Genomic DNA, 23749 nt, shown 5'->3' on the forward strand with positions numbered 1-23749 from the left:
GAGGAAAAAAAGAGAAGGGGCAGGGTGGGGGTAAAGAGATCGAATGATGGCAAAAAGAAGGGAAAGGAAGAGGTTTTAATCTGTATTTTCAGTCACTAACATTTTAAAGGCTCATTAGCAAAATGACGAGACTATTAACAAACGTATCTGATTGTACATGAAGCTAAAATATTCTTACTGCATGTATGTCAGGTAATAGAATCTCATGATTTTGCTAAAGCTGTTATTTACAATGTCCAACAGAATGCATTTTTCTTGGGTTTGGTCTGTTGTCCATCAAGTTGTGAGATTTGCAAATAAAATTATTTTATGCAGCCTTGCACTGGGGAATCCTGAAAAAGTATTATTACTGCAATGGTGTACTCACGGTCGCTCAACATTCCTGATGCAGATGTAGTGCACTTGAACAAGCACAGCTGACATCGAAACAGGGCAGTTAAATAGTCACATCTCTTTAATGTACCAGGATCCTGTGAGCATCAGAAATGCTGCATCTTTCAAAGATGACTTATTAGAAATATTTTGGACATGGGAACTGGTCTTAAACAATGCTTAGTAGAAGGGATAGGACACTAAAACCCGAATAAACCAGTTTTTCAGCTAAAAATTGAATCAGGTGTGATGTGGCATTGACATTAACAAAAGCAAACCTCTAAAATTAAGAGGGAAAAGAGCAAAACAACAAAAACCAAATCCCACTTCTCATCTTAGATATTTAAGATAACATTTTTATTACAAAACCCATTAATTTTTTTTTCATTGCTAGTGAGATAGCTCATGCTCTGATATTTAGGACATGAAATTCAAGTAAAGGTAAGGGCATGAGCAGCTGAAGTGTTTTGTGTGTCAGGTTTAAAAACCCAGGCAAGCCCAAGAATATACCAATGTCAGCTTGTTCCCAGTCTCCCCTAGGTATACTACAACAAAAATTGATGTCTTTGGTAAAATTTTATAGCAAAATAGCCAGTATATGTGATTTGTCCCAACACAGAATCATACTCAATTTGGTACCAAAAATGTTTAGGGATTTTTCCTCCTGTATATCATTCTGTTGGACTTTCAGGCAATAAAAAAGCTATACTTACTTATATGTCATAAAAAGATGATTCTTTGTTTTGTTCTTGCAGTTTAATTAATAACAAAATGTTTTCATTGCCTTATTTTTATGTAATGAAGAAGCAAAAAAGCCACAAATCCATCTTTACATTTTCTTTTTACAAGATACCATTAGAAGAATGCTATTAAAACAGTCAAACAACAATCAACCCATTGTTAAGAGAAAATTAAGTTAAGCTTCATGACACTGTGGAGAGCCAGAGAGACAGTAATGGAAATCTAAAGTTTTAAGAACTCAAAATAGAGGAGGTTGCCTGACTGAAGCATCAGCTGATGAGTTTATCATCAGTTCTAACTCTAGCAGCCAGGACTTTTCAGGGGCCATCACTAACAGGTTCTAAAAATAGTTGATAGATACCATGAGGCCCAGCTGTACCTTAAGAGAATGCACATCAGAGACAGCAAGATACAAAAGGCCACCTTTCAATGCTGTCATGACACTTCTGTGAACATACTAAATGCTTTTTGAAATAACCTCCTCAATGTTTAATTGTGATTATCTCAAATAGAATTTTTTTGACTGCATGTCAACTTTTTGCTTCTCAACAGGCTGTATGGACAAGAAGTGGTATTGAAAATAGTCTTAAAATTAATACTGTATCTCTGAGAAATAGAGAAAATAATCTTATAGTTCATGTATCTAATTTAGTAATAAAATGATAATGCATACTACCTGTTCATGCTGTAACAGTTGGCCCAAGAAAAGCAATGTTTTCATTTAAGAGCATGCTTTAAAGAACAAGGAACTTCTGTTTACTCTAAGAGTACCTGATCCTGTCTGTACTTATATTCCAAAATATCCCTTTGAAGACAAGAACTTTGGCAATCACCTTACAAATACTTTAAAATCAAACAAACAACCCCCCAAATATTTTGATCTTGCAAGTCTTGCTTTCCAGTCTGCTGAGCACTCACCATCTGAGGGGAGGCACAGGTTCCCAACCCTTCCAAATAAGGGGCAAGCTAAATCCCACTGTCAGGATTCAGAAATATTTGGCACTTCCAAAACTAGCCCCAGGCATTTTCAAAAAAGGAAAATTTTGTTCTGAACAAACTTCTGACGTTAGTCTATGGCAGAGCATGAAAAGAAACCAAGATCATTTCTTCTGGCCATTTACTTTGATCTGCCATAAAATTTAAATGGACACAACAAAACCAATAAAATCAGACATCTTGCTCTGCTCTGGGGCTGGTGTAGATTGTAAAAGGAGGACAGAGAAATATGGGTTTTTTATTAACTTTATTCCTAAAAAGTGAAGTTATGTAATTTTTCTCTTCCGTCTTTCTTTCACTTTGAGTTCACCAAAATTACATTTGCCCTTCAAAAATGGTCTTTATGGATGGTCAGTAAAATGGGATTTAAAAATCAAGTTTAACTAAATTTAACCAAGGCTTTAAATTTAATTATTAACTTAAAAATACTCATGTGTTTGCACAGTGCACATTCTCCACATATCCCATGCTATTTTCCCAGGTCTCACATTAAATCTGCCAAGTATTACCTGCATTTTACAAGTTGGGCTGAAGAGTTCAAGGCTGCTGCTCAAGATTGCAGAGCCAAACCCCAGCCCTTTCCAGGCTCCTCTAAATGCTGTGCAGAACCTCTGTGGCTGCCCAAGGTCCGAGTTCAATGCCCAGGTACAACCCCTCACTCAAGCCCCAACTTCATCATCTAGAATTTGTATTCAAGGTTTCCACCTTGCAAAGTCCTGTGATACAGATGTATTCAAAGTTTCCAGAGAAACAAAAAGGAGTTACTGCAGATTTAAGGTGTTGTCACATCTTGTCATCCACGGAGGAAGGAGTTGATCTAGAGGCATGAATACACATCCTTTTGAGATGTAACCTAGAGCATTTCAACAATACTACTAACATGATGCCCAAATCTTCCAGGTTTCACTTGTTCATTTTTTATTTTACTATGTCTTCAGGCTAAACTTGGAAAGAGATTATCATTCCTAGTCAGTTGTATAAACTTGTTGAAATTTTTGCAATGTCATTATGGAGATTTTCAAATCCAGATATTCAGTGTGCCCGTATAGAGCCTCATGAAGCACCACGTGTTAAGAGAGCAACAGCTGTATCAATCACATAAACCATATATAGAAAAAACTGAATTGATGTATATTTCCCATAATCCTCCTAAGGGAATGCTAATCTTAAATTGATAGTTTTACTTGGAAAAAAAATAAGTAAAAAAGCATTAAAATCCCCATAACAATCTCAGCATTTCTTGAGTCACTGTCTCTCTCTCAGGAGGTTTACAGTGTTCTTCTGTTCTGTAGGTATATCTAATAGCTCCTCATCTTACCTAGCCACAAAGCACCTCCAAAGAATTAAACTAAATTCAAGAAAGTAGAAAACCCATCTCCCACCTATAGTTACCTTCAATTTATTTAAAGAGACAAAAGCAATATTTGCATTACTGCTATCTTCTCTGTAAAAGTATCACAGGTTTGGGTTCCACTGCCAATCAGAACCAGCATATAAACCCAAGTCTGAACAAAGCATGTGCCATAATGGACATAAAGATTTAATGCTTTGTGGCTGCTTTTGCACATTCCAATGTATGTTTTTGTTAAAAGCCATTTTTAGGATGCTTCTTATAAAGTAAATCTTACCAAATTACCTGGGGAAGGAATATTCATTCATATAGAAAAAGCGGGGTATTCCATCCTGACCAGTATCACCTACCTTGTTCATTTATATAGTACCAAACACTACAGACTCCAGAGCTGAAACTACATCTACACAATTCACTTCCAAGATTCACTGTGTTTATAATGCCTATAATTCATGATAGTACGAACAGGTTACAGAAAGCAGTTTGCAATCTCACTGAAACATGCACCTTCACTTAATGCCCTTTTTCCCTCTCCATCACATTAAAATTTTAAACTTAAAAATATTTTCATTCCAGTCTAAAGGAACATTATATGTAAATATCTTTAGCAGCACTGACCAGGAGACAGGGTCACCAGTACCCATTCACACATGAAAAGGTACTCTGTTACAAAAAAATATAAAATTTTTTCATCATTGCAAAAGTTAGGGCTGTCAGGATCTTATTTCTGTGGTATGGAATAAGGAAGAAAAACTTCCCTTAAGTGGAAAAATGAGGAAAAAGAAGAAAGCATTATAATTTTCTACCTCTTATTGACAGAATAAACGATAAAGGTTTTGGTAAATTTCAGCTGAAATCAGCTTACAAATATCTTGGTAGTCCTTTGACTTCTACTTGTTCAGAGATCTCAGAAGAACACTACATAGCAATGAACACCTGTAGTGCTAAAAGTACGAAGACCTTGGCAAGTACTGTGGAGTTAGCCTGAAATATGCAAATACAATAGACTTTTTTCTTTTTCACTAAAGATTGAGATTTGATCACTGAATTAGAAAAAAAATAATCTCTGCTTGAAGAACATAAAAAACATGAAGACCAACAACTTTCCATTCCATATAACAGCACACTTTTGGCTCAGGTTATTCTCCATGGGAAGTTATAAGTAGGACAACCCACTACCATGCTTATACTATTGCAAACTTAGTTACCAAACATGCTTTTCACCTGCAGCAGTACTGGCCCACTGTAAATGAGAGAACAAAGTCCATGTCCCAGTTCTGGCCTTTTTCCCTTTGGCTGTTGGGGCAGTGGGTATCGGAGGTGATAGAAACATGCTCAGCACCTGGAGGGAAAAAGTGCCGCATGTCCCACACCAATAATTATGAATCCTTAAATCTATTGGATTTCTATTGTTATAGAAAGCATGGCACTTTAATCCCTCCACTTTAAATAAGCCACTTTGTAGATGTTCAGTTACTTTCCACATCTAAAGACAAAAAAATCCCTTGTAATTGATTTTGAAATACAAATGCAATCATCATCATTGGCTTCTCTCCTTGGTCTGTTGCAGCTCAGCAAGTCTTACACAGCTCAGAGAGCACTGACAATGTTACAACTCAGATAGCACTGCAAGTATACATAAATCATCATCATCTGACCCTTCCAGCACAAATTAAGAACATGACATTCAAAAACATTTCCAAGCAAGAGATAAGAATGTGCTATCCTATCAATCTGTTATGGGCTAAAGACACAGACATACATACATACAGAACACCAACAGTAATTTTTTCCTTACTTGACTTCACTTGCTCTTCCTGTGCTATTCCAACATCATCAGAATCAGAGAGCTCCTTTATGAAGTTGGAAGGAAACATGCCAGTCTTTCCATTAAGTATACCTTCCCACCAGCCCTCTTCCACCTGCGCCGAGACAAAAAAAAGGGGGATTTTACATGAGCAACACTTTACTGAGTACCATTATATACATTCAATAAATGACAGTAATGGCTCTGAATAGTTCGTAGTAATTTCAGGTAAAAGGAGCACATGGCATAGGCTCCAAGCCAGAACACCTCTCTTTTTTTCCTCATAAGTGAAAACAAGAGAGATGCATGAACCCATCTGTAAATGTCAGCAGCGCTGACAGCAGCCAGAAGCATGGACGAGCATTAAATAAAAGGATAAAAAAACAACTAGAGAGCACACAGTGTCTCTACATTTCAATTTCTATGGATATCCATTCAATCAGGAAATTTTCAGTGCGCAGTGTATGACTGTTCAAGACTATCTTAATGGATGTGATTTGCAGATTCTGTTTGAATTCCCTAAGTAATCAATGGTGAAAGACAAACACCTACAAAGGGCTACTCAGAGAATCTAGTTTAGATATCTTAATATAATGTAAACATTCCTGCCTTGCCCATCAAAATCAGAAATTTTGCATTTTAAAAATTAAGAATGCTGCTACATCATTAAAGCGTTAATGTAAGAAACCTGTGGAGAACAAAGAACAGTACTAATGCATACTTGATTTGATATTTACAAAGAGGTATTGAAATATATAATAATGATGGTGTCAGAAGGAGGAGGGACACTACCTAGCCAAACTCCAAGAGAAAATATCACTTTAAAATTACAAACTCCCTCCTGTATAACCCATTCAGAACTGAATAGTGGTGTCAGGCAGGGAAATGACAGCCCTTAGAAATGCCTTTAGGTTATAATCACACAACAAGAAATGACTGATTATAAGCATCAGCTAAACACACCCTTGATAGAGAAATGTTTTTCATCTGTCAGACACTGTCCCTTCACTAAAAATATGACAGGGGAGGACAGTGTCTATCTGTGACACATCAGTCTCCAGTAATGTTTGACTCATCTCTTTCCTGCCTACCCTCCCCGCAGTTATGAAAAGAGAAAGTTTACTGTTAAAAAACAACCCCACACTTCAAATGAAGCAAACTAATTATTATAGGAAAAAGTCTGTGAAAAGTCTTTTCACTTATCTGTGAAAAACTCAAGTCCTTAGATAAGAAATCTCATAATAATACAACCAAATATTTCCTCAAAATATAGAGTAATATATGCATTTTTTTCAACTTAGCTACATGAGCAATTTTATTACAAACCCCACATTTCTTGATCTCGTGAGTTGAATTTTTGTTTTCATTTGAAAGCAGTTCAGAGCAGACTTTCATTTAATCTCAGTATCTGACAAAAGTCAGTCCCTGACAAAACTTGCCCTGCCTCCAATGCATCAGTAGTACTGGTGAGCTCCAGCACATCTCGGGGAATTATCTTGCTCTTCTTATTATCTTGCTGCTACTTCAGAAAACAGAACGCATACATATCACTCAATCACTTCAGTGAGGTGGAGGTTTTTCACATCACAGTACCAGAGTCTCTAAAAGGTAATATTTGCTTTCTTCTTTCCAGACTAATAAAAAGCACTATGGAAAACTGAAACTCCATTACACACAGCACTTAGACTCTATAAATTATATCTCTAAAGATGATACAATATAAATATTATGTATCCATAGAAAAATATATTGTTATATAGAAAATACACAAAATGGCCAAGACTCTTTGGCCTATGAAATATCTCAATTTTTCCAATGCAGTATTCCCAGATGGCTCTATTGATTAGAGCTAAACATTAAACCATAACTGCATTAACTGATTGACCAGAAGATTAATCAGAGGATTTACACAATTCCCAAGATCCCTGCTTTGCAAGATGCTGAGATTACTTGACACAAATAATGTGACCAATATCATTCAGTTCCATCTTTTCCTAAAGTAATTTTCACTTGCTTACTTCTTCCAGAGTACCACGTCACAGTTTTCTTACAGTTAATGTTAGCATTCTTCATGTGATGTGTTGATCTATGGATGCCTACATATATGTATAGAAATATATATATACAAAGATCTTTAGACAGCTAAATCTAAACTGCATGTGAATATACTCACATCATTCACTAGCTTATTTTAAGTTTTCCAGCTGACTGAAAAATTAATTGTCTGAAAATACCATGTCGTATTCAATAATTCTAAAAATTCAGAAGAAAATCTAAAGCAAAATCCAGGGGGTTTTTTCACAAGAAAATGCAGAATCATGTTAGCAAGGCATTAGAGATTGAGATCAAACTGGGCCTCCCAAAGATTTATTAGGAAATTTTCATCAAAAGTATCAAAAGCTTTAAGTATTTTTAAACATTAAAGCTACCTGCTACATATCCTTAAGTCTCAAAACAAACCAGCTAGAGATGAATCCATACAATAAAAGACACTAAAATACCTCCAGGATTTAGTTATCCCAAATTGGGGCAGTCAATTACCATATGGTTTGAAAAGTTGCAGTAATTCACAGCCAATAAAACCTTACAGATGAAAATCCATTATTCTTGGGGGCTAATCCATCTGGAGACATGAGCTCAATAAAATTTGTTACCATGCTATTAAAGCAAAGTGCTTTCAGAATTTATACATTTACATCCTGATTTATGCACAGCATTCATGTGCTGAACCAAACAATCTAGAAAGAGGAGGGTTTCATTTGCCTGTCCATGTCCCTATGCTGGAAAAGAAGTTCTACAATTCACAATATTCTATGCACCAACTGTAAGTTCTGAAAATGAAGGGGTTTTTTAAGTTAGAAGAAGCATCTTACCAAATGCAAGTAGCTCCAGCTAGAGGTATTTTTAAGACGTGTTTTCAGTGGTTTTTATCTGTTCACTGCCTTTCTGAGAGGCATGGCATGTACTAATCTTGCCAAGTCCCTAGGCTGTTAGTACTGCAGGCACACCACATTTGAAGAGTAATAACACACAGGAAAGTGACTGAAGATGCTTCATGACCCTACTTCATATACTTAGGGAGGAAACAACACATGCACTCAACTGCAACTCAGTCAGTGCTGTGTGTGGGGCAGGGAGAGTGCAACAGCAGACAGGCACATACAGTCCAACACCTGGTGTGATTGAATGAGACACAAATGAGCAGTATCACCAGAGAATGTTTCATCACCTCTAGAGAAATTCATCCCATTAAGAAACTTAGGGATTTAATCAACAACCAAATGTTCTTCCAATGTCATTGGACTTTGGGTTTTTTTAATTTTCAGTGAAGAAAGAATATTTGCATTTTGGTTGTAAATGGATTACTCAACCAGCAGAGCCTTTTTTAATGTACATGAGGCTTTTGTAAACTATAAACAAAATACATATGAAAATAATTCAAAATATACTGTTTCATTTTGTTACAAGGTTTTTAATCAAATTGTGAGATACCAGCACACAACAAGAACCAAGAACAGAAAGACAGTAAGAGGTTGTAATAGTTAATTTGACTTAAAAGTAATAATACAAATAACAAATAATAAATGAACTGTTCCAAATAGATACCTTGGAAATGGACAGACAGGAAAATAAGAGAATTATACAAGTGAGACATTCCAGACACAAAAAGTTCTCAAAAGGGTATACAGATGCTTGGACATTAAGCTGCTTAGAAAGCAATAAAAAATTATCGAAATCAGCCTATTTCCACATTTAAAGTAAAAAAAAAAAAAAAAGAAAGACAGAAAATATTATGATAGCAATTCAAACTTCCATGCAAACACAATATTTCTGTTTTGGACTGGGAATGCAGTTTTAACCTGCAACTGTAAAGCAACCAAAGAAAACAAAATCACTTTAGCAGGTCGCTAGGACTACAAGCTTAAGATACTCAAAAAGCAAGGATGTTACTTTTTATGTTCTTTAGGTTTTCTCTTCACTGCCAATACAATCTGCAACATTCGCCTTCAAAGAAAGGTCAAAGGGAGCAACAGCCTGGCCTGCAGCGCAACAAGCCTTGCTGCTACAAGCCTAGAAGCCCCTTCTCCTGAAGGAACTATGTGGTCATCCTGGTAACTCCAGGACAGGATACCCAAAACTAGCGGGAAATGCCAAGGCCGACTACCAGCAGCTGCTTGCCAGAAAATCTAGGACTGCCACAGCTGCTGGCTTACACCTTGCTATATAATTAATAGGCTAAAGTTGTTAAATTATAAAAATGTTCAGCTCTTTGGAATCACTGACCAAAAGTGTATTTCCAGTAAATTCCTATCTTGGCCTGCTCCACAAGATGTTCTATAACCTGCAGCTTTGCCTATTAGGCTGACAGATTACTTACAGCTTAGCTAAGGCAAATGAGGGAGGCTCTGAGTCAGGAAAGGTTTCAAATGGAAGTCTCCCTGGATCATAACAGAGTCTTTCTGTGCTGTTGAAACTAAAACACAGCTTTCTGGGCTGTTGAAACTAAAACACAGTCCCAGGAATAAAAGCAATGCCAGAGGCAGGCAACAGGAAAGAGAGAAGCTCAAGGTCAACAGATTTTCTTTTGCTTTGAGAGAACTAGAGCACAGAAAGCAAAGGAAAAAAATCCCTTAGTTTATAAATTCTAATGGAAAATATTGAGCTCAAAGGGCAAAAGTAATCACATGTCGAAAGGAAATTAAAAACATAGATTCCCAAGAGGCAAAATAAACAAATCACATCCACTGCCAATAGGAACATAAATTTTGGAAACAAGACCTCAACAGAAGATGATGCCTGCAGTGCCACTTGATGGCTTACTCTGCGAGTGCCTTCAGGGGGAGCCATACCCATAAGGTGTCAACTATCCCTTGGGATTCTGCCATAGCAGAATATATCTGGAAACTGTTTGGTAACTTGGGTGCAGAAGGTAAAAATTAAAAACTCCAGAAGTACCTTGTATTACGGATTTTTTCAGCTTCAGAGTTCTTTATTTTAAAGTGGCAAAATGTGCTTGGGGAATTTTTGTTTGTTTGATTTTGTGGTTTGAATTTTTGTTGGGGTTTTTTAACATCTTCTTCTAAACAAGAAACTGAGGGGCTGTGAAAGCAATCACATAGAACGTGGATGATCCTATATGGACTTAGAGGTATTTTCACCCTCATTTCCCCAAAAAAAGTCTCCTACCACATGAACTAACCAAGTAAGTCATAGAAGTCCTCGTGAACAAACTGTTAGAAGAGGATCTGGAGAAACACTTTGCCACAGCATTCCACAGAAAAGTAACTGAGGGATGTGAAACCCCAGTATTCATTCCCAGATGTTTTCTTGCAACTTATACAGCTCTGTATTTGTGGCACAGACTATCCCCTCACTACAGTTCGTTCTCCTTTCAACTTGATAGTTGGCAAAATAAGTCACTGTAAGAAAAGTCCAGCTCAATCCCCAGCTTATCCTGTTCTTGGACATGGGTTGCATGACTTTATCTGAAAACAAGAACAAAAAATGCCATGCACTAATCTTGCAAATAAGAGGCAACAGATTGTTCAAAATTCAGTTTGCGTTTTTATAACTTCAAATGGGTTACATATTTCATCATGTAATACATGGCAATGTTACCTAAAAGTCAAAGAATAAGCTCAGTGGTCTCAGAAGGTCTCAGTCAAAGACTTGTGAGCTTAACTCCATGCACTACACATTGCCAAAAAGCTGACTTCTCAGCAGCAGGAGGCCAAAAGGTATATAGCAGCACAGTGACACAGTAATCCCAAATGAAAGCAGCATCAGAACTCTTGAACGACATGCCAAATGTCCTTACTCTGGTGCTACAGGTTAATTATCTGGCATCCCATGATATTCTAAGGGTGAAACATAACTGGAATTCAGATATCTGCATTTAATAAGACAATTAGTTACAGCTGTATTTTGGAACAACCGTAATTAGAGTTAACGAGATAGGAAAATGGCAAGCAAAAAGCTATCAATCACAAAATAAACGTGAACATAAACAATGATGAAAATGCTTCTCTTGTTAGTTTTAAATGTACTTTTAATTTAAGTCTGTAAATTAATATCTTGTGGGTATCAGTGTCTCTGTAGTTATGGAAACCTATTTGAATGACAAGCATTTTATCTATTGTGTTGAATGTTTGATTATATTATAATTAATTTCTAACTATTTAGGACAAATAGGAAGGAACTGTGAATTCTGAACACATACAACTTCTAAGGAATCCATCTGGTGACAAGCTCAAAACTCACACTTGCTGTTGTTTCAGTCCACTCTACAGTCCCAAACCACTTCTGCCACAACAGGAATTTCTCATTTTATCTACCACTACTACAAGTATAAACACCCTTTCAAAAGTATCTTATCCAATCTGTTGGCACCAGGAAGAAGGATCTGGGCAGCTTTAGATGCTATTACATATGCAGAGGTGGGAGAAGGGAAGACACCCTCAGCATGTCCCCATGTGATTTCAGTGTAACCTGTTTTCACTGGGAGTCTGGGGAAACATGCCTGGACACTGGTGGAGGCAGCTGAGACTTGTGTTCCCTTCTGTCAGCCCTGTGCTGGCAGCAGTGATCTTGAACAGGCTTGAGGAGGAGCAGAATACATTTCTTTAAGAATGAAGTGCAATTAGCTTTTCTTTGCAACAGGAAAATTTAATGAGTTGTTCAACCACAAGCAGCATTTTAACATGGGTTTTTTTGCTCAATACCTACATGAAGATATATAGACAGTATTTTGACCTAAATACTACCAGTTTCAGATTGCTGTAACTCACTTAGGAATTGATTTATTTTCAACTAAACAGAAATCCATGGGGATTTTAAAACATTAATCCAAGTCAATTAAACCAACGAATTCAACTGATACAACTTTCTTAGGAAGATACAATAAAATACTATCTCTGGGAGTCTGAGACCTACTCATGAATAAAAGATGGCATAAGAGAAAGGAGCAACTGGAAATGGAAAGTGAATGACCATTAATGTTCCAATTACACTGAACTGCTGTAAATAATGCTGAAGATATCATCCAGTTTTTAATCCTGAGTAACGATAAACAAAACCTGTATTTTAAAAGAATTATCTCCAATTGCTGCCTATGTGGGAAGGCTTTTGCTGATTCTTTGGGGGGATTTGTACAATAACACAGCATGATTTTGGCCCTTCCGAAAAACCCCCACAACTTTCACAAAAGAGGAAGCCATATTTTTTAAATAGTAAGTCACTCACATCAAATATTTATCATTTGAAATAAGAAGCATTGTATAATGACAAAAATGCTGTGAATTCTGTTTCAATGCAATGACTTTATGCAGCACTACCTAAAAGCAAAAGGGTAAACAATTAAACCAGCACATTCATTGGTGCTGCTTTATTCTGCATCGAATAAAGTTCCTGTTTCAAAAAAATATTCTGCTCTACTTTTTCGAGGAATTAACACCATCATAAGAGCAGAAGAGGAAGTTTCAACAAGTGTTCAACATCAACTGCTTGGTATTAACCATAATGGAAAAAAGGTCCCACAACAATACTTCCTGAGGTGCTGAGAATTTTTTTTTTAAATTCCTATTTTCCCTGTTCCACCAGCTAATCTAGTTTCACCCCAAAGAGCAATCCAAGTGGGTTTCAAAAAAACATGCCCTTAACTGTAAGCACATACATGCAAGTATATTTTCACTCATGTATGTTCATACATACATGGAATGTTTCACTGTTTAGTTCTACATTTTTCAATTTTAATGCACACATTTTCAGTCTCTTTTGGATATAAATAAATCAAGTATGTATAATTAAGTTTTTCAAATTTAAAAAAAGACAAGAGATACATTTCATAAGAGAAGCCTAGTGTCTCATCTAAATTATTTAATCATATAACTCATTCAGTAGAGTTAATTTGTTGGCTGGATACTAGGAAAGGGCTTTATTCCACCAATTTACTCTTGAAAACACAGACTTAAAACTTTTAAGTAATATTTGCATGGCCATGTGAGGTCAAATATACTTCAAATTGCCAAATGAAAACAGTTCATGTGATGCCATGAAACTCATTGTAATATAGAGTTCACAATATATTCAAAATATACTCTTATAACCTTGAACTCCCCCATTACAAAACTGCTCACAGACAGAATAAGGTTAGTTAAATGACATATCATGTCTGATTCCAGGAGAAGAATGATGTGCAGAACTGGTGTGCACAGCTAGGTTAGAGCAAAAACAAGTGATCACTAAGCTTCTTACATTCAGATGTGAGAATTTAATCTCTTATAAGAAAATGCTGGATACCATGTAGATTACAGTAGAATTTATATTCTTTTTGAACTGATTGCTGAAATGAAAGAGGCAGGAAAAAGTAAATTAACTATATATCCTTGATGAGAAAATAAATGTTGAATTACTAACTGCTGAGTCATAGCAGAGAAAAAAATCCTACAAATAAATGATACAAACTGCAACACATTATACTGGCTGCCTGAGCAGACCATGGTCTTCTTTTTAAAGCTTCTTTTTAAAGCTAAGTAAGTTAAGAATAAATGAGCTTGAATGCTTTCTACTAAAGGATGCATGTTATCATTTTGACTTCGGTCCTCACGCTATTATGCTCAAGATGATATTTGTAAAATCTTTAATGGAACACTGAAGGTATTGGGAGCAAACACCAATTCTTGATCCTGCAGCCAGAGTCACCCATGCAAAGAAAATTTCTGTCTCTCTGTCCAAGCTTTCATAATTTGTTCCCAGTTCATGTTATTCATTTTCCACATTCAGTTCTAACCACAATAAGTGCATCTTGAGTCTTTAAATACTTTGATGGGGGTTTTTATTTGGTTTTAGGGTTTTTTTAAACTGATTAAGACTAAAACGAAGTTCTTCAAATTTGCTGCCAAAGATGACAAAAGGTGAACTCCAGGGGAGATTCAAGTAAATTTCTTAAATATGTTTAACTTTGCAAAGGTAATTTTTCTCTGTGGCTGGCTTCCTAAAACTGTGAAGTTTCTTCTGCTATTATCTTTGGTTCTTCAGAATACAAACTCAAGAGCTTAGCATGCACAGGACATGTCAGAAATGCATGTTATGTATATTCAGTTAAAGATGTGCTCACCTCTCCCACAACTTCAATGATGTCGCCAACTTTTAATTCCAATTCATCTTCATTTTGAGGCATATAACTGAAGGCCACCTGACATCTCCTTCTTCTGTTTCTCTCTCCTGAGGGAAATGAATGAAATAGGGAAATCAGAAAATGAAAAAACAATTCCATGCCAAACATAAGCCAGGGGAAATTATTAAACATCATTCTTTGAGTATTGTAATAGGAATCTGAATGCTTGCAATACTTGGTCTATCTGCCTAGAGTTAACCTACAAAAAGAGCCAAAATTCAACTAATTGGGCTTCCTAGTGACAGGATGGACAAACTTTACCCAAAGGATCTTTCCAGGTGTATTTTCTACAATTTCTCTTCTAGGCTTATGCTCTATACACATGGTAGGCAAATCCAGAAACTGGAGGGATGGGGAAGTGATCCAAAGCTTTGTGGCTTTTGCTTATAAGGAAATAAGCTTTCAGCTGTATCTTTTTGTCCACAATTCTTTCACAGGTGTACAAATAATTCATTAACCATTATTTATAGGTTTTTTTCACAGAACCATAGTTTTTAGGTTGGAAAAGACCTTTAAGACTGTTTAGGTCAACGGTTAATGCACCACACAGCCAAGTCCACCACTAAATCATATCTCTAAGTTCCACATCTACATGACTTTTGAGTATCTCCAGGAATGCTGACTACACCACTTCCCTGGGCAACCTGCTCCAATGCTTGACAACACTTTCTGAGATGAAATTTTCCTAATATCTGATCTAAATGTCCCTTGACACAACTTGAGGCCATTTCCTCTCACCCTGTCACTTGTCACCTGGGCGAAGAGACCAACTCCCACCTCACTACAAACAACTTTCAGGTGATTGTAGAGAGTCTTAAAGTCCCCCCTCAGACTCCTTTTCTTCAGGCTAATCAATCCCAGCTCCCTCAACCACTCCTCATCAGACTTGTACTCCAGACCCTTCCCCAGCTCTGTTGCCCTTTTCTGGACATGTTCCAGAACCTCAATGTCTTTCTTGTAGGGAGGGCTCAGAGCAAGGTATTGATCTGCTGGCTCATAATGGAATGTGGTGGAGGAGCAGAAGGTAGGAAGAGAGAACTTCTTCAGGATTCCCTGACTATTCTCTCTTCTCTAGGAGGTGTGCATTGTATAAACCATGCTATTTCATATAATTTATATACGTGTATCCACACAAACATATACAGGCACTCTACACAAGCAAATGTACTTTCTCTTGTGCTGTTTCTCTTAACTGCTAGACATGCTCAATATACACCAAAATCAGAACCATAAACACTTTTCAAGCATGGTCTTAATCTGAAATTAGATTACAAAAGTAGATTTTATGGTGAGTCTATTTTTTGTTCTGCAGCATTTGATAATCCTGTTCTAGAGTGAATAGTGATTTAAAAAGTTACAGCTTTTTTTTTTCTATTCTATTAATTGAAACTAAAGAAAGAAGGTAGAAAGGAGTCCACTGATTTTAGCCTTCTGACAATATTTTTCACAGCTACTGAAATCCTGCATGAGTGGAAGGTTTTTGAATGTTAAAATTAATACCTTCATGCAGTGTAACCAAACTCACTCAAATTGGCTCTTTTTTCTACCTACAGATGCCTGCTCATTCCTCACCATCTATACTAAAATGATCCTAAACTGACAACTTTACACAACTGCATTCCAAATAACTTAAATGTAATAAATACCATCTATATTGAGTGCTTCTTTCATTGTGCAAGAGAGGCTGGCTATTTTCCCTAGAAATAGCATTCCCACTACGATTTCTAACATCAAGTAGCAACTGATGTGCTGATGTTGCCTGATGTGACAGATGGCAGTTGTCATCCTATTTAATAATAAATATCGTGTGACTCTTTGGAGAATATTTTTGAGAGTAAGAAATAAACACAATTCTGGATGTTAATAGTACAACTGTATGAATCCTTCCCTTTCCCAATCCATAAAGTTATTTTATTACTGTATACAAAATCTAGTGAAAGTCTGCATTTATCTCCATTAGTCTCATGGTTGTCTCACTGCTCTCCCTCTCCTTCCAAATCTTTCTCGAAAGAAATACCTAAGCGAGGGGTAGCAAGCCAGCAAGAAACATAGATTCTATGTACCAATTTGTTGTTCTCTCTGATCTAATGCAAGACAACAGATCCAGCAGTGAATACGTTTGGTTTTAAGGAGAAGCTGCTGATGGTCCCTATGTGCATGCCAATGTTTGGTGCACTTGAGAAGAACATGAGTTGTGTGAAGAGCTCTACAGCTCTTTTTCTGGTGTGGCTACAACAGACTATAAAAGGTCTAAAGTTGGGTCAAATGGAAAAATGAATTGTATTTAGAAGTTTGAAAAAAAATAAGGAAACAAAAAAATAAATTTTTGAGGGCACAAATCTAATTTGTTTCAAAGTGGTGTTTTTAATTGGATCCTTAAAATGGTGTTTTAGCCTCTGACAGCAGGAGACGATAAAGAAGTTTCCTCCTTCTGTAAACATGCAAGGGAGAACATCATTTCCACATTTAAATGCTCCTCTGGCACTAGCAACGAAGACCAAAAAAAGGGGCAATGACAACACATTGGCATTCAATGCTTACCTTTGTAAGGGCATCAAAAGCTGAGGCAACACTACACAAAAAATCACGCTGGCACTTACATGCTGCCATCAGACCCAGGAAAGGTCACAAACTGACAGCTCATGATTAGATGAAAAGCACAGCAGCAGCAGCAGCAAAACAGATAGGAAGTAAACTATTTCAAGGTTAACTGGAATTTTCAAATCCAAACTACCTTTTTTTTAACTTAAAACCTGTCCTGAAACAGATGTTTCTATAAATGTGTGCATGTGTAAGTGGGTTATATGGTGGTTTCTGTAGAGTCACTGATGCAAATGTCTTTGTACCCTATCCTGTCACTCTATTAGGACAAAAATGACAAGTTGAAGAAATTTCCTCTCTTCTATTTCAGATTTTTCTGCACATGGCACCATCTGCCCATCAGTCTCAGTTTGACTTTTGATTCTTCCAGCTCTCAAAGCTGTATCTGTAACTGGGGGGAACTGGTTCAGTGCAGGGTGTCCTAGCTAGACAAGCTGGGCTGTGATACGATTCAGCTAGAAACCAGTACTAAAATTAATGTGCAAAAAGACAAAAAGCAACTATTGCATAACTAAAGATGACTTTATATATAGGGTGCATGTTAATGATTTTAATGGTACAGATGTTTTGGACAGCCAACCTAGGTGGTTACTGTATCACCTTTTATGTTTTTATAAATCACTGAGTTGTTGTCTTGGCTTAAGACAATTTAAAGGAGAACACTCTAAAATGAGTTCTCCCCCTTCGTTTTAACCATTCCCTTTTCACCAATAAGCAGAAACAAAATATGAGTTATCCATGACAATTCTGTGTATCAAAATGCATATGTTAAGAAAAAAGGTAGAACTGCAAACTTCCTTCCATAAGGTAGATGCTTTTGAGAAAACTAATTAAGAGCAAACAGATAGCATTTAAAATGGTAATTTTTAAATTTGCTTTAAGTGTATTGAAGATAGTGTTACAAAACTTCAGATAAAATCGTAATCATACTAAATTCTAATGTGGACTCTGTCACTATCTTCCACAACACAAGGGCTCCATCCTCTTTTACCACTAGCAAAAATACAATTCTGATTTTAAAAGGCACCAGAACGGTCAAGTTCCAATTTCTTTCTTTTCCTGGAGGGCTTTGGCAGTGTAATTCTGACGTGGGATTTGACATGTCAATTCCAACTCCCTCATCACCCACATGCTGTTAAAAGGTGAATGGCTTTGGATAGATGACAAAAAAAATCTGCTGAGGTCTCTTCCCCGTCTAGTAGACAACAGAAGTTAGCTGGGTGGAAATATTGGGTTGGGAAATTTTTGCTGGGGGTGAGTGTGTGTTTGTGGGAAGAGGTTGTTTAGTTTGGGGTTTTTGGTCTGGTTTGAATTTGTGACATAAATATACCAGAGAAGAGAAAGATAAACTGAAGGAGGTGAGATGGATTACCTGAGGCGCTTCAAGTACTCTCTCAAACGGGTTATGTAAAGCTGCTGTGTTTTTCTGCAGGCAGATGAACTGGGAATTGCCCTGCTTTGACATGTGCAGCTAAATCACAGAGACTACAGGACTCCATTAAACACAATTAAGCCACAATGCAGTACGGCATCACTGCTAGTAATGTATTACTCTGAGTGTGTTAATGTTCTACTGTTACCCAGGAGTGTTTTCTCTTGCTAGACTCCACAGCAACACTTCCAAGTTTCAGCCATCTGGCTGCTGCTCTGAATTTTATGGCAAAGATTTGTCTGTAAGGAACCTGAAAGCCTGGAAGACACCTGTTTTTTAACACCATTGCATTTTAACACATATGCACTGTCAGAATAACAGCAAGCCTCATTGTTCAATGAATGTTTCTTTTGTTAAAAACATGCAGCAGTAGTCAGGCCTTTTATTGGATATAAGTCTTTTGCATAACAGCAGTAATTAACTGAAGCAACTTACAGCAATAACGTAGTACCAGTGGTCAAAAGCTTTTAAGAGAAAATAATAAATTAACTAAGAAGTTAATTCCATTTGCCACAGCTGGAGCCAGGCTTGTGTGTGTGACAGACAGAACCGCAATACTAGCGAGGTTGAGATCATCACTTAAGCCTAACCCAAAGCAGAAGGAACCATTAGATAAATAACTGTAAATAAACTCAAAAGACACTTCCACAGTTTAACCATACACTGACAATTTTTTTTCTTTCTTAATATGAAAGTTTTAAAATGCACATTAATGGAGTAGAAACTTCATCAAGAATGCAGTTAAATCATCACCAGCAAATTAGACAAAGCAACTCCAAACTCTAACAGGAACCCTAGGACTTGGCATATAGCCTACATACTTTTTAATCTATCTTTTAAAAAGAAAATGTAAAATACAGTATTAAACTACATATTAAACTCAACCACGTGCACTGAAAATGTGTATGTTCATCAAATCTACTAGTTCTAGCACCTGTACCTCTTAAACTTCATCATGTAAATTATTATTTCAGATTAGCATTACTGGTGAAACACTCCATCACAAGATAAAAATTGGAACTTGGTGACAGGGTTTCAAACAGGCTTTTTAAACTGTACTTTAAGAGCAGTTACACAGTCCTGGGAAATACTGGACAAGCACACTCAGCTTCCCATCTGTTTCCAGAGATGTAAAAATATTTCGCAGCAGCAAGGGGTGCTGTTACAGCAGCCAACAGCTCTTCCCAAATTAGACATTCTCTTGCCCATTCTCAACAATAACTATTTATTGCTCTCATCTACTGCCTTTCACAAGCAGTGCATTCCAAGGAGCAGTAAATGCTTCTGTCCTCATTGTATTGCTGGGCACACCAAGACATATTTCAACACGGTGGCTTGCCCTGGTCACCTGTCACTTTGGGACTTTGTTTACTACATGTAGTAGGTCCCACTGCCTGGCACTGGTGTTCCCCACTGTCCCTTATGTAACTAGCACCTGTGGACATGATGGACCCATTATCCAACACAAGATCTTGCACTTGTCTCTACATTTGGTTTCCTTTCTCATATTCAGAAGATTTGCAAGGATACATTACAGACTATATTTGTTACACTGATAAAAGTTCGTACAAAATAACTGTATAAGGAGCTTTAAGAAATACCACAGACAGCAGATAAATCAGAAATAAATTAGCTTTTCTAAAGAACAAGAAGGAATATACAAATCCAAATTATTCTTTCTTGGATGACAGACCAAGTTTAAAAATGCATGAACAGAAACACAACAAATGGCCCAAAGAGGCCTTTTCTCTTTCCATTCTGATTGCATATATCTCATGTTATCATGGGACAATCCTAAAATTTTTATCCCCTTAGCTAAGTTCTGAGATAGTGGCCAACCACTTGGGTCTCTGCTGCTTTTTTGTATTGGTCTCTACAGAAAACATTTGAATAAACCAAACGCAAACATGAGTTACTGTTGCATCTTTGCCACTTCTCTTACGTTCCACCACGTAATTCACGCAGATTAAACTGCCTATGCACAATAGCACTACAAACATGCAGTAAATGAAATAAAATAGCTCTAAATTGCAAAACCACTATGCATATTCAGTTTTTGTTATGTTCTCCTCACTATAACAAAGGCACTGAGATTAAACCACACGGATTCCTACACAGTAATCTCCAAAAGTATGAACTTTATACTACCAGCTTGCTGACTTAAAGCTGACTTCTGGCCTACTTAACTAAAGAAAAAAATTCACAAATAGCTTTTAAAAGTATGACTTTTTCTTAAAGACTGCTAACAACTGTGCTACTTCATTTTTATATACCAGAGTATCCATGTTTTGCAACAGGTTTTCAATCTCCGTAATGACATTACACTGCAGGTCTTACTCTGACCTCTGCTAGATCAGTTTCAAATAAGCCTCTCTTAGTAGGGGAAAAAACCCACTATTGTCAGTATTTTATTTTCACTCCAACAGGTAACAACATACATTAAACAAATGCCTCAAGAAGTGCTGAAAAGATGCAAAAAATACAGCAACCAGTTTTCTGCTTGCTGCACTCATGAGAGCTATTACAAAATGAACACATGCAATAAATCAACAACACTTAACAAAAACCAAAACTCTTTTTCATACTTGGCACTTAGGACATCAGTCAGATTTTTAATCTAGAATCTTGTTTTCCTCTAGAATATCTGTACAATCTGTTCATTTTGCCATTAACGGCAACAAAATTAAACAAAAATTATTAACATATCCACAAACAGCAGACACTACACTTTCCAGTTCAGCAGTGCTCCTAAAGCCTAGGAAACTACATTAAATTTGCCTTGAAACACAAGACCAGACAAATCCTAAATTCTAGAAAGCTAACTCTAGGAAGCTGGAGACAACCTGGTAAACTGGGAAAATGACTCACCCAGTCTGGTGCTAAGGGTCTCATTCTGCAACACATACACTGAGACGAGCAGTCACTTGGGCAGGAGCACTCAGGCATGTGTCTCCCATGGCAATTAAGCCATGACATTCCAAAACCCTGTGGAGAACAGAGCTTTGGCAGGACTCCTCACTGGGCTGCTGACACGCTCCAGCTCAGCGTGTGGGGTTATACAACTGCCTGTCCTTCAGCTCAGCTAAGAGGAAAAAGCTCCAGGAGGAGCCCTCAATTGCACTCCTTGTGTTAAGATTTGTTATTATTTCGCAGCTACCATCATGAAAATGCTATAATCCAAAAGAGCCTGCCGTCTTAAAGGGCATGTTATGCTATGCTTTAGTATTTGAGGGTTGCACAAGAGTGCAGGAATACATGTTCAGAACAGCAATAAATAAATATGATAAATTGAAATAAATCAATTATTCTTGCTGGTGCTGGCCCTCTAGCACCACAGGCACCATTAGCTCTATGATGGCTGAGCAGAAGGTGGGTTTCCTGAAAGGTGTCTCGGTACTGAAAGTGAAAATTAACATTCTTTGTCTCCCAGCTTCAAAAACTAACAGTAGCACAGTATCCACACTGGATAGCTCCCTCCACAAGTGGAAGACAAATATTTCTGCATCAGGCAGATCAGATGTGTATCATTATGCTCCAAAACTGAGCAACAAATAGGAAAAAAGAAACAAACTAAAAGGCTGTTTCAGCAAGTCACCAGCCTACATATACAGTGCAGGGGGACAAAAAGTCACCTCAGGCAAGGTAGGAGAAAAAGGGGAGGCAGAGTTCTGCAATATCTGCATCTAGCCAGCTCTGCAGCATCTTTAGTTTTTCAGTCATGAGAAACTCTGAATGCCACAGAAATTTTCCCATATATTTTTAGTTGTTCTCATCAGTTAAATAAGCCTCTGTGGCATTTATAAGCATTCATTTTTACTAAACTAATGAACTATTAAGAGTGATGGCTCATGCTAAGAAGGCTGCCAGCAATTTAGTTTTTTAATATAGTGTCATTTTCAAAGATGCCACACACAAATCATGTTCTTTTAGTCCTCTTCCTTTTACTTTTTTCAAAAGATTTTAACACAAAAAGCTGTAATTTATCAAGGGGGTATTTAATCCCAAAAGGCATAACTTCTAATTCCATCACTGCTGCATTGTAGCTTCAGTTCTCACAGAAAGCAGGCTTTACACCTCAAAATCCTCTGCTACTAAGCACATTCAGAGGTTTATAGCCCTGAGTGTAAGGGATTTGCTTGACTGCAATCATTAATGCTAAACCAACATGTATCCAGCATAAATGGAAAACCAAACCCATGGAACATCTTAACACCTCAAGAAAAGATTCTGGTCCAAGGTGGCCCAGTAACAGGCCCCATGTGCTCAATCCAAACACTTTTTCCCAGCTATACAACACCCTACTTGCCCAGTTCTTTTCTCATTCCTTCCTTAATTATTCTGTTTCCCTGCCTGAACAAAAAGCCCCTTAAATCCTGCAGGGATGCACTTTTGTCTTTACAACAATGAAATAAAGCAATTTAGAACAACGAGGATGCTTGAATGTGTTTTGCAGATACACTCTTTTATGAGGGCAGAAAATGATGGGTGTGAGTTTGAGCGATACATGTATCAATCACAGTGCTTAAAAATGTCAGTACAAGAAAACATTCTCCTGTAACTTCTTCTCCATAACTAAAAGCAACCACTATTAAAATAAAAATAAATGCACACCATTTTTTGTAATATACTCCTGGTGCTTTATTACCCACAAGATCTACAATTACTACATACTTTTCATATAGCTGTATATTCTATATACAGATTAAGACAGTGGGATAACACAGTTATAGGTTTAACCTTATTTTCCAGATGTGTATGTGGTCACATATGCATAATCAGCCTTCAATTCTATTCCATCAATTTGAAAGAACACTCAAAAATGCTTTTCATGTAAGCACTATGCACACATAAGCTTTTCTAAAAACCTTGCTGCCATTTCAGCCCACTGATCATTCATGACTTTAAAGACTTTCATGTTAATTATGCAAAATGCAATAGTCAAACTTTATAATTGCTCTATCAGTCACTGGAAACACTGCTATATCTCAATATGGTGTTCACTCTTGTCTAGAGGCCCAAGTACACACTCCAGTGTCACCCCACCTCTCTTCAAGCTACAATACTAGAAACAGCCTTCCTCAAGGGAGCTTCTTGACATAAAGGGAAACAGGAAAGCCCCTGACCACAAAAGCAAATGAAATATGACATGCTAATAGGTAAGACAGAGTCAATGACTCCCACAGTACTACAGGATCAACACTTTTTACAGCCCTTTTGTCATGCGCTGTTCATCACTACTTCAGGTACAAATATCCACTAAAATCTTGCTTTGAA

The 23749-nt window shown here is 37.0% G+C and overlaps 1 protein-coding gene across 7 annotated transcripts in view; it reads right to left on the minus strand.

The window, feature by feature from the left end:
• Positions 1–23749, minus strand: part of SH3KBP1 (SH3 domain containing kinase binding protein 1) — a 214638-nt gene that overhangs the window by 93676 nt on the left and 97213 nt on the right. For all 7 annotated transcript variants that reach the window (XM_039551240.1, XM_039551251.1, XM_010394472.4 and 4 more), the window contains 2 exons: positions 14383–14489; positions 5259–5382 (listed from right to left, as the gene is read on the minus strand). In XM_039551240.1, the coding sequence (XP_039407174.1) occupies positions 5259–5382; positions 14383–14489 (231 nt within the window). The remainder of the gene's footprint in view (positions 1–5258; positions 5383–14382; positions 14490–23749) is intronic.

This window comes from Corvus cornix, chromosome 1 (assembly GCF_000738735.6).
Source record: "Corvus cornix cornix isolate S_Up_H32 chromosome 1, ASM73873v5, whole genome shotgun sequence".
NCBI classification, from domain to species: domain Eukaryota; kingdom Metazoa; phylum Chordata; class Aves; order Passeriformes; family Corvidae; genus Corvus; species Corvus cornix.